The 12,770-nt window shown below is 37.5% G+C and overlaps 1 protein-coding gene across 1 annotated transcript in view; it reads right to left on the bottom strand.

The window, feature by feature from the left end:
* SPTBN5 (spectrin beta, non-erythrocytic 5) overlaps positions 1–12,770 on the bottom strand; it is a 126,137-nt gene that overhangs the window by 21,493 nt on the left and 91,874 nt on the right. Inside the window, exons 57-66 of the mRNA XM_058162147.1 lie at positions 12,459–12,653; positions 11,088–11,243; positions 9,397–9,614; positions 8,465–8,654; positions 8,095–8,153; positions 7,453–7,642; positions 7,083–7,141; positions 6,420–6,609; positions 3,018–3,194; positions 1,782–1,886 (exon numbers count right to left, since the gene is read on the bottom strand). Of these exons, the coding sequence (XP_058018130.1) occupies positions 1,782–1,886; positions 3,018–3,194; positions 6,420–6,609; positions 7,083–7,141; positions 7,453–7,642; positions 8,095–8,153; positions 8,465–8,654; positions 9,397–9,614; positions 11,088–11,243; positions 12,459–12,653 (1,539 nt within the window). The remainder of the gene's footprint in view (positions 1–1,781; positions 1,887–3,017; positions 3,195–6,419; positions 6,610–7,082; positions 7,142–7,452; positions 7,643–8,094; positions 8,154–8,464; positions 8,655–9,396; positions 9,615–11,087; positions 11,244–12,458; positions 12,654–12,770) is intronic.

The raw sequence follows: 12,770 nt of genomic DNA, 5'->3' as shown, positions 1-12,770 counted from the left end.
ACTGACACTTTCAGAGTGAATTATGCAAATGAAACAAAGAGTGAAGAATAATGGGTAAAAGAAATTAAAGGTGGAAATAAGAGAAAAAGAAATCTAATTAAACAACTGTTTATATCACCCCATTTAATACTTTTGGGGTCCTTGCAAACCATCCTTACTTCCACTACAATCAGATAATGAATCATGTGTTGTCTTTTATTTTTAAATTACTCATTTGTCTCTCTAACTGAAAATCTCATCAATTCTTTCCAGACATGACATTCTCAATCTTCTCCTTCCTCTTGTTCTTTCCTCAAATATTTACCTTGCAATTTGATCTTCATTCATTCTTTCTGTATTAGCAGTGTGATTTCATGCTCATCACTCTCCCTTGTATTTAATCTATGCTCACTTTTTATCCATTGATTCTTGACCTAATGTCTTCTTTTCCTACTCACACCCCTTAAGTAATTCTTTGCCATTGCATTCAACTTATTTTTATATTTTTCCTGATTTCAATTATATATCAATGTAGTCAGAAAAACAGTCTTATTTGCTTCTATTGTCAAATAATCATTCCATCATCCATCTTCTTCCACTTATGACTGTAAGTGACTTTGTTGCTTGTATCCTTACAATTTATACTGATATTGTTTTCTGATTGCTTATTTGTAGCCTATGACTATCATTAAGTGTTGTATCATTAAGTGTTAAATTTGTACCCTATGACTATCATTAAGTGTTGTACCTTATGATTTTTGATGAACGTATCTTTTCTTTTATGTGCACTGAGAGCATATGCACCAAAACAAATTCCTTGTGTGTCCAATCATACTTGCCCAATAAAAAAAAAATCTATTCTATTCTATTCTATTCTATTCTATTCTATTCTATTCTATTCTATTCTATTCTATTCTATTCTATTAACAGATCACACAATGCTGGCCAAATATTGAGAAGTAGAAATAATGGAGGCTACAGAGAGAATAAGATTAACCACACTACTCTACTACTTTGCAAAAATAACACAGTTGAAAAACAAACCCAAAGAAATTTAAAGCATTTTCAGAACGATGTAGAAAAACATTAATCTTTTCCCAGAGGAAGAAACCTTTTGGAAAATTGGCAAAGAAATTTGATGCTTTTGTAGGTGACCTTCCATGGTAGCTATTTCACAGAAGGAGCAAAAACCAGTAAGAATGTTGAAAGCTGGGATTTAAGCGAAGGAAAAAATCATTCATTAATGCCATTGTCTTAAACTGGTTCCCCCACCCCCCAACAAGATCACTTCTATGGAACAATAGATCTCTTCATACATCCATTAAGTAGCACTTCTGGCTCTGGCTCTGACAGCCACATGACAGCCATAATCAGTAAACAAAAGGCAGCAGAACCTGACAGTCTACTTACACAGACATCTCCTTATAGATATCCACTGGAAATGAAAAGTGTGGATGATGTAATGCTCTATAATTTTCATATTGCTCTGTAAAGGAAGAGCACAGTACACATGTGCCAGACAACTGAGGGGAAAAAAACAACTAAAGATGCTCCTCTATCATTCCTGTATTTTAAATCTCTGTGGTTAGAAGGCTGTCCTTTTCTTTTTTAAAACCATTGGGCTATTGTTGCACATAGTAATCCATACATAACCATAAGAAGGCCAAGCATAATATAAAAACCAAGAATTGCTACCTTATTATTAAGCTTAAGTATAAAACCACATGGGTTTGAGAAAGATGATGAAAGATATTTATATACTGTCTGTCCCCCACATGTCTTCTTTGGGTTTAACACAGTACCTTTGTCTTTCTATTCAACTGTGCAAATTTCTCTTCTTGGGCTTCTAGCATTTTTTCAAAGTCTTGATGCTTCTTCAACAGATGTTTAACATCAGAGACAGAATTCTAGGGAATGAAGTCAATAAATGCAATTATTTAACACAGAAATACCATTTGGGGGTGGGGGTGGGAGAGGAAAGAGCAGAATAGGGAGAGAGAAACATCCAAGTTGGTTGTGAGGAATGGCTATGAAGCTTTCCAGCTAATGAAGCACAGATGACTCTTTCCATTTCTTCATTAACAAGGTTATATTTGGAATATGAATGTTGGAAGGCAACAAGATTTGTATCTTTACTTGATTTATATGACAAGAGCATTCAATTTTGAAGGAATTTTCTTTAGGGGAAGAGCGGGGTGGCAATAGGTAATAGTTAGGGCCTCTGGTGGCGCAACAGGCTAATGCAGCCTATTATTAACAGCAACTGCTTGCAAGATTGCAGGTTCTAGTCCCACCAGGCCCAAGGTTGACTCAGCCTTCCATCCTTTATAAGGTAGGTAAAATGAGGACCCAGATTGTTGGGGGGCAATAAGTTGACTTTGTATATAATAGTCAAATGGATGAAGACTATTGCTTGACATAGTATAAGCCGCCCTGAGTCTTCGGAGAAGGGCGGGATATAAATGCAAAAAAAAAAAATAGTTATTGGCTCAGCAGCATGCAGTGATGATTGCAGCCATTTCACCAGAAATTCCCACCCAGCCGGCATATCAGTGGGAGTTTTTCCTCTCTCCTGAAGGCAACATTGCTGCATACCTAGAAAGTCAGCTTTGTTGCCACTGTGGCTGGGGATGGAATTCTTTCACTATTATACAATTAAGCCATAAGCCTGTGTCTCATGGGTTTGTTTTTAGAAGACTCATTGGCTGAATTTGAGCTGTTCATTCTGCCTCAGCACTAATCTTACAGAGTGGTTGAGGGCAAAATGATGGGAGCTTACTTGAAGGAAAGGCAGGCTATAAATCAGACACAAACTTCTCTACCCTTTGCCAAAACGGCAGCTGGGAAAAATAGAGTGATTGAAAGATGTTTAATATCCTTCCTTATTTCGTGCAATAAGAGAAATTCAAAAGAAATTCCCCAGTGTTCTGGGTAAAAACTAAAAAATAAAAGTAGGTAATTAAAATGTTTCAGAAGTGATACAGTTGTTTTGGGATAGGTTTGAGTTTGGCATTTTTCACTATACTATGCTTACTTACCCCATAATTTGAATCTGAAAGAAAACTCTCCTTCGTTGTCAACCAGGTTTCAGCAAAGTCCAGCTCCCTTTTTAATAGCTGGATCTCCCAGTTTTCCTCATACAAATCCTTCTTCAGGTCCCAGATTTCCCTCACTTTTTGCATTAGCTCCAATAATTCAGAGAGTTTCTCTTCGATCTAAAGCAACAAATTCCCATATGGAAATTAAAGGAGGGGAACAAAAATATATAAAAAATTGATCATTTCATTTCTCATTTATTACATAAGCTGAGTTTATGACATCTTTTCAGGAAACCTCTTGAGCTACAGTATTTTGTTTTGAGGGATTCAGTCCTAAATTATGTACAACAGTGAAATCGTCTTCCCCCCACCCCCAAACAAGAATTTCAAAATTATTTCAAAGTGATGTAAAATACCCGCTAAATGCCAACAACCAATAAGCAACAAAGAGTATTAAAGACCCATAGTCTTTAATAACATATTTTAAGTAACTGAGAGAATAACAACAAATGGATATAGTAACATATGGATAGGGAAACAACAGGTTTCAGCTGAACCCTAACAGGAAACAAGTGGCTCTGGTTTTGGGGCCTTCTGGATCAGTTCTTCATGATCTGGCACAGACAAACTCTGTGCAGTCTGGGTGTCCTTCTAAACTGCTGATTCCTGCTTGAGTAGCAGGTGGCAGAGATGCATAGGAGGACCTTTGCATAACTTTGAGTTGTACACCAGTTGCACATTTTCCTGAACTACATGCCCTGTTTACCTCTAGAATGGGTTACTATAACATGGCCTCCATGGAGCGGCTCTTGAAGAATATCTGGAAATTTCACCTGGTGCAAAATGCAGCTGCGTTTACTTTTTCTGCCATGGCAGAAAGAAAGAAGAAGATGGACAAAGAGAAGAGCGAACATAAGGCTCGGCTTTAAATGCCAAAAATGAGGCGGATCAATTGTACAATGTAATCTTTCTCTGGAAGTTCTGCAGATCCATTATATTGTAGCAAGCTGAATATTTTGAGGACTTGACCAATTCATTTTTGTAGATTGCAATAACTTTTAATTTTTTATCCTGAAAAATGCAAATTGAATAGTTTCCTAAAAATGCCCAGCAAAATTCATATTTAGTAATAGGACTTTTAAAAATTTTTACACACACACACACTGTGTCATTTTCAGATCTTTTTACAATTCATAAGGCAAGCTGAGTAGCATTATAAAAGTCAACAAGTTATTAAGTTACTAAGATATCATGACCATAGAGAACTTTTCAAACAAATCCTGTTCTTCTCTTCCCTCTTTCTCTTTGTTTGCTCGGGAATTCTGGGAGTTGAAGTCCGCCAGGCTTAAAGTTGCCAAGGTTGGAGACTCCTAGTCTGAAGGATCACTTGTTCTGTCTAGATCTCGAAACCTTGGAGCCTGACTGGGTTGTCTCATATCAAGTTACCATCTTATTCTCTCCCTATGCTGTTTGTACTTTTTTTAGATCACAAGATCCAATTATTTATTTTGAAACTTTATCTAGATGCCTTCTGCCATCTCTATTTTAATCCTCTCAATCACTCTGAAAAGAGGGGTAAGACAAGTGACTCTTGCAGTTGAAAAGAAAATTAAACTGGAATCTCCTCAATAATTTCTATATCCATATCACAGATGCAAGTGCAATAATTAGGTAATGTTTGTTGAAGTCAATTTAAGACACAAGATTCAGAGTAATTTTTAAAGAAGTGAAACAAGTTAAATTAACCACTTCAGTATTTTCCAACCTGACATCCTTTTGATGTGTTGGAATTGCAGTTTCCAGGTAATATTGTTGGAATTGCACTCTCAACAGATCTGGACAATGTCAGATTAGGAAAGGCTGGGCTTTCCATTTTAAGTAATTTTCCTTGTAGAAAAAAAATATACAAAATTTTCATGCATGTATATCTCCAAGAATCATTGCTTATGATGTGTAGAACTAAGGTTCATTATAGCGGGAGTTAAATCCAATTAAAACAATTGCTTAATATCCTAGTTTGTTGAACAGTTTCCCGTAATTTTCCAATTTAAATGAATTGAGAATCTTGGCAGGCAGGCAGGGCTGCATTTGCATCAAAAAACCCTCATTCATATGTCAGTTTATAAAAGATAAAGTAAGCATGGGCATATAGTTTCTGAATGTTTGGCATAAGGGAAGCTTGTTTTTTGCTCACTTTTGGTGATGGGGCATAGTTTGTCAGTTTTCAATAAAAAGTTATAAGGTCCTCACTTTTAAAACTTGTAAACGCTTTTAATTTTTTAGTTTTACTCCAGATTGCACTATAAAAATGTTACAGAATCAAGTCTCAAATATTCTGCAGCCTATTTGAAAGAATAGGAGAAAGAAATCTCCTGACAAGCCCTATAAGAAAATGAGAGAATACCAGCTTCAGCTAGAAAGTGAGGCAACTGAAAACTTTTTAGTAAATGTAAATGCATAAGATTTGCAACTGTTTAGTATCTGCTCAAGAAGCAAGCTCAGTGTAAAAGGGTTTGAAAACTTACTTTTTCAAGAAGATAGACAGCCATTAACATACACACTAATGCTTATTCTAGCCTAGCACATTCTAAGAGGCGCTTTGATATCTCACTAGCTAGTAACCTACTCCATTAGTTTCATTTGGGTTCAGCATGGATCTTGATGTCATGCTCCTAATTTTTTCTTGCTTTGAGGTCACAGCTAATTTCTGAACCCAGCTGGAAAAGTTTGTATGTTTGTAAATTAAGTACAGAAACCAGTGGTGGGATTCAAAATTATGTGGGCATGGCTTGGCTGGGTGGGCGTGGCAGAGGAAGGTTACTGCAAAATCCCCATTCCCTCCCGATCAACTGGGACTCGGGAGGCAGAGACTAGATAGGGCGGGGCCAGCCAGAGGTGGTATTTATCGGTTCTTCGAACTACTCAAAATTTCCTCTACCGGTTCTCCAGAACTGGTCATAACCTGCTGAATACCACCTCTGGTAGAAACCAAACATGCAGACTCTTCTGTTTTGATGAAAGAAGAATCCTACATTTGATCACAAGCTTCTCTTGACTTAGCTCCTTTTCCTACAGGCCTGCCATTGTGTACCTGTGTATGCAGTAATAATAATTTATGCTATCCTATTGATTGATGCAAACACTTGGTTGCAAGAAGGCAGTTCACAGTTCGCTCATTCAAGTGCTTTAATGCCAGTAAATGCATTCATTGTTTCAATTCATTTACAGCATTTAAAGTACATTCTCTTGTAGTCCTAGGCATCTCACAACAATGGTGAAAATGCAGAAATATAAAATAACAAGAAGCAAACAAATTAACTATATTGTGTGTATACTCTGAAGCTTCACAACATTCTATAATTGCTATTTCAACTTAATTGCTTTCTTTAATCAGTAGCTTACTTCCATGCACATAAAATGTCCTTCCTTCATCAGATTATTTCCAGTTTGCTCCAAATCTTCATATTTCAGCCCTTGTTTGTCTATGTCAAGCATGTATTCCTTGTGGCGTTTAATAAGCAATTCAGCTCCCAGAAGATCATTTGCTACCTCCTCTGAAACAATCAGGGAATGCATCTTTCTTGCCCAGGCTCTGCAAAAATCCCAATTAAAAAGTGGGATTATTACTTTATGCGATGCATTGGGTACATGACAAGTAAATAATTCATGCACAACACAAAATGTGAAATCTAGTTTCCACTGTATTATATTCAAAAGCAATGAAGGTAGATACGAGTATAGTATACATCAATGGTGAAATCCAATTTTTTTTTATTACCAGTTCTGTGGGTATGGCTTGGTGGGTATGCTGTGGCTTGGTGGCCGTGGCTTGGTGGGTGTGGCAGGGCAAGGTTACTGCAAAATCCCATTCCTCCCGATCAACTGGGACTCGGGAGGCAGAGACTAGATAGGGCGGGGCCAGCCAGAGGTGGTATTTATCGGTTCTTCGAACTACTCAAAATTTCCTCTACCGGTTCTCCAGAACTGGTCATAACCTGCTGAATACCACCTCTGGTAGAAACCAAACATGCAGACTCTTCTGTTTTGATGAAAGAAGAATCCTACATTTGATCACAAGCTTCTCTTGACTTAGCTCCTTTTCCTACAGGCCTGCCATTGTGTACCTGTGTATGCAGTAATAATAATTTATGCTATCCTATTGATTGATGCAAACACTTGGTTGCAAGAAGGCAGTTCACAGTTCGCTCATTCAAGTGCTTTAATGCCAGTAAATGCATTCATTGTTTCAATTCATTTACAGCATTTAAAGTACATTCTCTTATAGTCCTAGGCATCTCACAACAATGGTGAAAATGCAGAAATATAAAATAACAAGAAGCAAACAAATTAACTATATTGTGTGTATACTCTGAAGCTTCACAACATTCTATAATTGCTATTTCAACTTAATTGCTTTCTTTAATCAGTAGCTTACTTCCATGCACATAAAATGTCCTTCCTTCATCAGATTATTTCCAGTTTGCTCCAAATCTTCATATTTCAGCCCTTGTTTGTCTATGTCAAGCATGTATTCCTTGTGGCGTTTAATAAGCAATTCAGCTCCCAGAAGATCATTTGCTACCTCCTCTGAAACAATCAGGGAATGCATCTTTCTTGCCCAGGCTCTGCAAAAATCCCAATTAAAAAGTGGGATTATTACTTTATGCGATGCATTGGGTACATGACAAGTAAATAATTCATGCACAACACAAAATGTGAAATCTAGTTTCCACTGTATTATATTCAAAAGCAATGAAGGTAGATACAGTATAGTATACATCAATGGTGAAATCCAATTTTTTTATTACCAGTTCTGTGGGTATGGCTTGGTGGCCGTGGCTTGGTGGGTGTGGCAGGGCAAGGATACTGCAAAACCTCCATTCCTCCCGATCAACTGGGACTCGGGAGGCAGAGACTAGATAGGGCGGGGCCAGCCAGAGGTGGTATTTATCGGTTCTTCGAACTACTCAAAATTTCCTCTACCGGTTCTCCAGAACTGGTCATAACCTGCTGAATACCACCTCTGGTAGAAACCAAACATGCAGACTCTTCTGTTTTGATGAAAGAAGAATCCTACATTTGATCACAAGCTTCTCTTGACTTAGCTCCTTTTCCTACAGGCCTGCCATTGTGTACCTGTGTATGCAGTAATAATAATTTATGCTATCCTATTGATTGATGCAAACACTTGGTTGCAAGAAGGCAGTTCACAGTTCGCTCATTCAAGTGCTTTAATGCCAGTAAATGCATTCATTGTTTCAATTCATTTACAGCATTTAAAGTACATTCTCTTGTAGTCCTAGGCATCTCACAACAATGGTGAAAATGCAGAAATATAAAATAACAAGAAGCAAACAAATTAACTATATTGTGTGTATACTCTGAAGCTTCACAACATTCTATAATTGCTATTTCAACTTAATTGCTTTCTTTAATCAGTAGCTTACTTCCATGCACATAAAATGTCCTTCCTTCATCAGATTATTTCCAGTTTGCTCCAAATCTTCATATTTCAGCCCTTGTTTGTCTATGTCAAGCATGTATTCCTTGTGGCGTTTAATAAGCAATTCAGCTCCCAGAAGATCATTTGCTACCTCCTCTGAAACAATCAGGGAATGCATCTTTCTTGCCCAGGCTCTGCAAAAATCCCAATTAAAAAGTGGGATTATTACTTTATGCGATGCATTGGGTACATGACAAGTAAATAATTCATGCACAACACAAAATGTGAAATCTAGTTTCCACTGTATTATATTCAAAAGCAATGAAGGTAGATACGAGTATAGTATACATCAATGGTGAAATCCAATTTTTTTTTATTACCAGTTCTGTGGGTATGGCTTGGTGGGTATGCTGTGGCTTGGTGGCCGTGGCTTGGTGGGTGTGGCAGGGCAAGGATACTGCAAAACCTCCATTCCCTCCCCACTACAGGGGAAGGATACTGCAAAATCTCCATTCCCACCCCACTCTGGGGCCAGCCGGAGGTGGTATTTGTCGGTTCTCTGAACTGCTCAAAATTTCCGCTACAGGTTCTGCAGAACCTTTTTTTTTTAAATTTTATTTTATTTTGTCACACAGTATATATAAGCATAAGCATGTAATAACTATACAATATATAATCATATATATGAGTATGTAATAACTATATTAATTGGATATAACAAAAGGAAACAATAGGACAGGAACGGTAGGCACGCTTGTGCTCTTATGCAAGCCCTTTATAGACCTCTTACAAACCTATCAGAACCTGCTGCATTTCACCCCTATTATACATGTATCCAAAAGTTTTTAAAATTTGCTGCATCAAGATTTCATCTGCACCCTCCCCCCAGCCTTTCATGTTATGAAAGGAAGCTCTTTCAGGCTAATTCATACATACACCAACTCTCTGCAGTCATTGAAGTAGATTTGGACTTGTTCAGCCTGCTGCAATTTCAGCTTTCTTTCCACACACTTCTTGTCTAGTTTCTCCCAGCACTCATCAACTTCAGAAAGTCTCTTCATCATGTTCTCCCTGGGCAGAGGGTAGAGGCGGCCCAGGCGCCAGGCCTCTCCTCTAACCCTTTCCAACTCTTTTGCGATGGCTGCTAGTTCCCTCTGAAATACACAAAGGAAAACTAATTAGCTTGGAATATTCAAGACCCCTTTTGTTTGCTTCTTTCCCATAGGGCTTCATATCTTTTTATTAGGTAGAGTGAGATGGATCTGAACTGCAGTTTGCTGCAATCTGAATCGATTGCAGAAAATACGACTTCAGCAACAGAGTGGTCAATGCCTGGAATGTTACATCCTCAAACCCCCAAAACTTTAACCTTAAACTGTCTACTGTGGACCTCACCCCATTCCTAAGAGGTCTGTAGGGGGCGTGCATAACAGTGGTGGGTTTCAAATTTTTTTACTACCGGTTCTGTGGGTGTAGCTTGGTGGGTGTGGCAGGGGAAGGATCCTGTAAAATCTCCATTCCCTCCCCAATCCAAGGGAAGGTTACTGCAAAAATCCCCATTTCCTCTTGATCTGCTCGGACTTGGGAGGCAGAGAATAGATGGGGGTGGGGCCAGTCAAAATTTTTACTACCGGTTCTCCAGACTACTCAAAATTTCTGCTACCTGTTTTCCAGAACTGGTCAGAACCTACTGAAACCCACCTCTGGTGCATAAGCGCACCAGCGTGCCTACCGACCCTGTCCTACTGTCCCCATTTATTCTTACTCATTTCCTGTCTTCATGTCCATGTTTATACTTATACCTGTTTTCTCGTATGTTTGACAAACAAACTAACTAACTAACTAACTAAATAAATATAAATGAATCACCTGTCATTAGTACCATCTCAAACAATGTGAAGAAGGAAAACAATCTGAGAAAAAGAGGAACTCAGAACAGAGAGAGAACAGTGGAAAAAAACAATGTGAGATGGCATCCATGGATCAGCTAATAGAGAGGTGGGTAATGTAAAAGTCCCATAGCAAGCTTAGTCAATACTTATCTGCTCCCCTACTTACATTAGAAAAGCAAATGACAGATATTTTTCCTGCCAGTAAGAAATGTATTAATTGATTTCCTTAACTTGTCCCAAAATAAACTTTTCAGGATAACAGCACTTTCACTGAAGATGGAAGAGATGATCTGTCAGGGCAAAGCAAACTGCCCACCCAGGGACTTGAAGAAAATGCATTTATTTGGCAAAAAAGAGTAATCTTAACTCTCTTTGATATTTTGATGTTAATATACATTTACACTCTTTTACTTTGTTTTTATTATGTTATTTATTATTGTTAGTCTTTCACTCTTCTTCTATTTTAGAATGATTTTATCATTTTCTTAAAAAATCAAATATCTCTCCCAAGCAGCAATATGAAATACAATAAATATGGTAACCCTGAGTAGATTGCTATTAAGAGTAAGTAAGAGAGTATGAGTAAGTAAGAGTTATAGTAAGAGAGCAGCCAATTTCTTTAAGGCTGTGAACAATAATCCCATCACTGGAAATTCTGCAGACTGAAATGTCAGATCTTTTGATTATTCGTATGTATATAAAGTCTGTTTTTTCAAAGTGACTGTTTCTGCTTACCTCCACTCCTTCATGTTGGCTAAGGAGGGTCTGAACTCCAAGAAGGTCATAACCATAATCATCTCTGGTCACAACAGCCTCTTTCTCCTGCATCCAGCCTTTTAGGTCATCCACATCACGATCATATTGATGAACTTGATGAGCTGCTCTGAGATTCTGATGAAAGGAAAAATGTTTCAGTAAGAATTATCCCTAGCAACCAGTTTAAAATTGCTCATAATGTAAGGCAGATACAAGTGAGAGATACTGACTCACATTGCTGTAGTATCATACGTTTGTGTGTTATAAATTATGTTCTAAATAATCTGGTCAGTTTCAGTTACATCTCCTTCATTTTTTAAGGAAAATGCTGTGGTTGTTTGACACAGTCACTACCCATCAACAAAACTTATTCTAATGGTACAAGATCACACAGAGGTAAGTTATGCTCCTATCAAGCACTTTTATTTGTATCCATTTCACGTATTCATTATTATGTTTATACTTATATCTGTTATCTAATACATGCTTGATGAAATAAAACAAACAAACAAACAAACAAACAAACAAATAAATAAGTAAATAAATAAATGTGCATTATTAGTGGTACTTGTACTGGTAATAGCATTTTTTTTTTTTGCATTTATATCCCGCCCTTCTCCAAAGACTCAGGGTGGCTTACACTATGTTAGCAATAGTCTTCATCCTATTTTTATATTTATATACAAAGTCAACTTATTGCCCCCAACAGTCTGGGTCCTCATTTTACCTACCTTATAAAGGATGGAAGGCTGAGTCAACCTTGGGGCCTGGTGGGACTAGAACCTGCAGTAATTGCAAGCAGCTGTGTTAATAACAGACTGTCTTAGCAGTCTGAGCCAGAGTCTTGATCATTATATGATCAAGAACAGTAAAACCACACCATACTTTTCACCTTGTTATTCTGTATTCCATTTATGTGAATCAGCTTGTCCATAATTTTTGATTATATATAGTAACTCATAAAGTATAATCAACGATTTTCAATCACGACAACACTGCGATAATGCAAAAGTGGGTCATTTTATGGACATCAGAGGTTACATTTTAACAGGCTTGGCCTTTCAAAGGGCAGAGTAATAATCTGCTAACTGGAGAGCCAGGGGTTTGGGAAAGCTACAAAGGTACAAAGGTACAAAGATAAAAAAGATATATATAGCCTATTGAAAACCCAACACACTTCTTTTACTTAATATAACTGAATAACAGGGAAACTCAGAATCATTCTGCCAATCTTGGATGATCTATTTTTTTTTAAAGACTACAACAAAAGACTGGGATGGTATGTGACACATGTCCCATACATGGCTCATTCATGTCCTAAGGAGCACATCTGAATACCAAGAAGCTCACCTCTGCTCTTGTTTGGACAGCTTGCTGCAATCTATCCCATCTGTCATGGATATCCTGGGTTTTTTTCTGGATGTGGCTTATTTGATTGTGACACACAGTTCTAAGATGAGAGGCTAGATTGTTTATCAACAGAACTTTGGTATGGCCTAGAGTTTCCACCTCTTTCATAAAATCTTCAAATTTTTTCTCTAGAATCTGTCGCATCAACAAAGAAGTAGCAGTCAGAGTTATTCAAAATCTCCCTCCTATTTCTTGATATTAGTCTTGAGATAATATAAAAAAGTGGAAAATAGGGCTTGGAAAGTAACTTAG

Source organism: Ahaetulla prasina, chromosome 1 (genome assembly GCF_028640845.1).
Source record: "Ahaetulla prasina isolate Xishuangbanna chromosome 1, ASM2864084v1, whole genome shotgun sequence".
Classification (NCBI taxonomy): Eukaryota; Metazoa; Chordata; class Lepidosauria; order Squamata; family Colubridae; genus Ahaetulla; species Ahaetulla prasina.
This window is presented reverse-complemented; position numbering and strand designations above follow the sequence as displayed.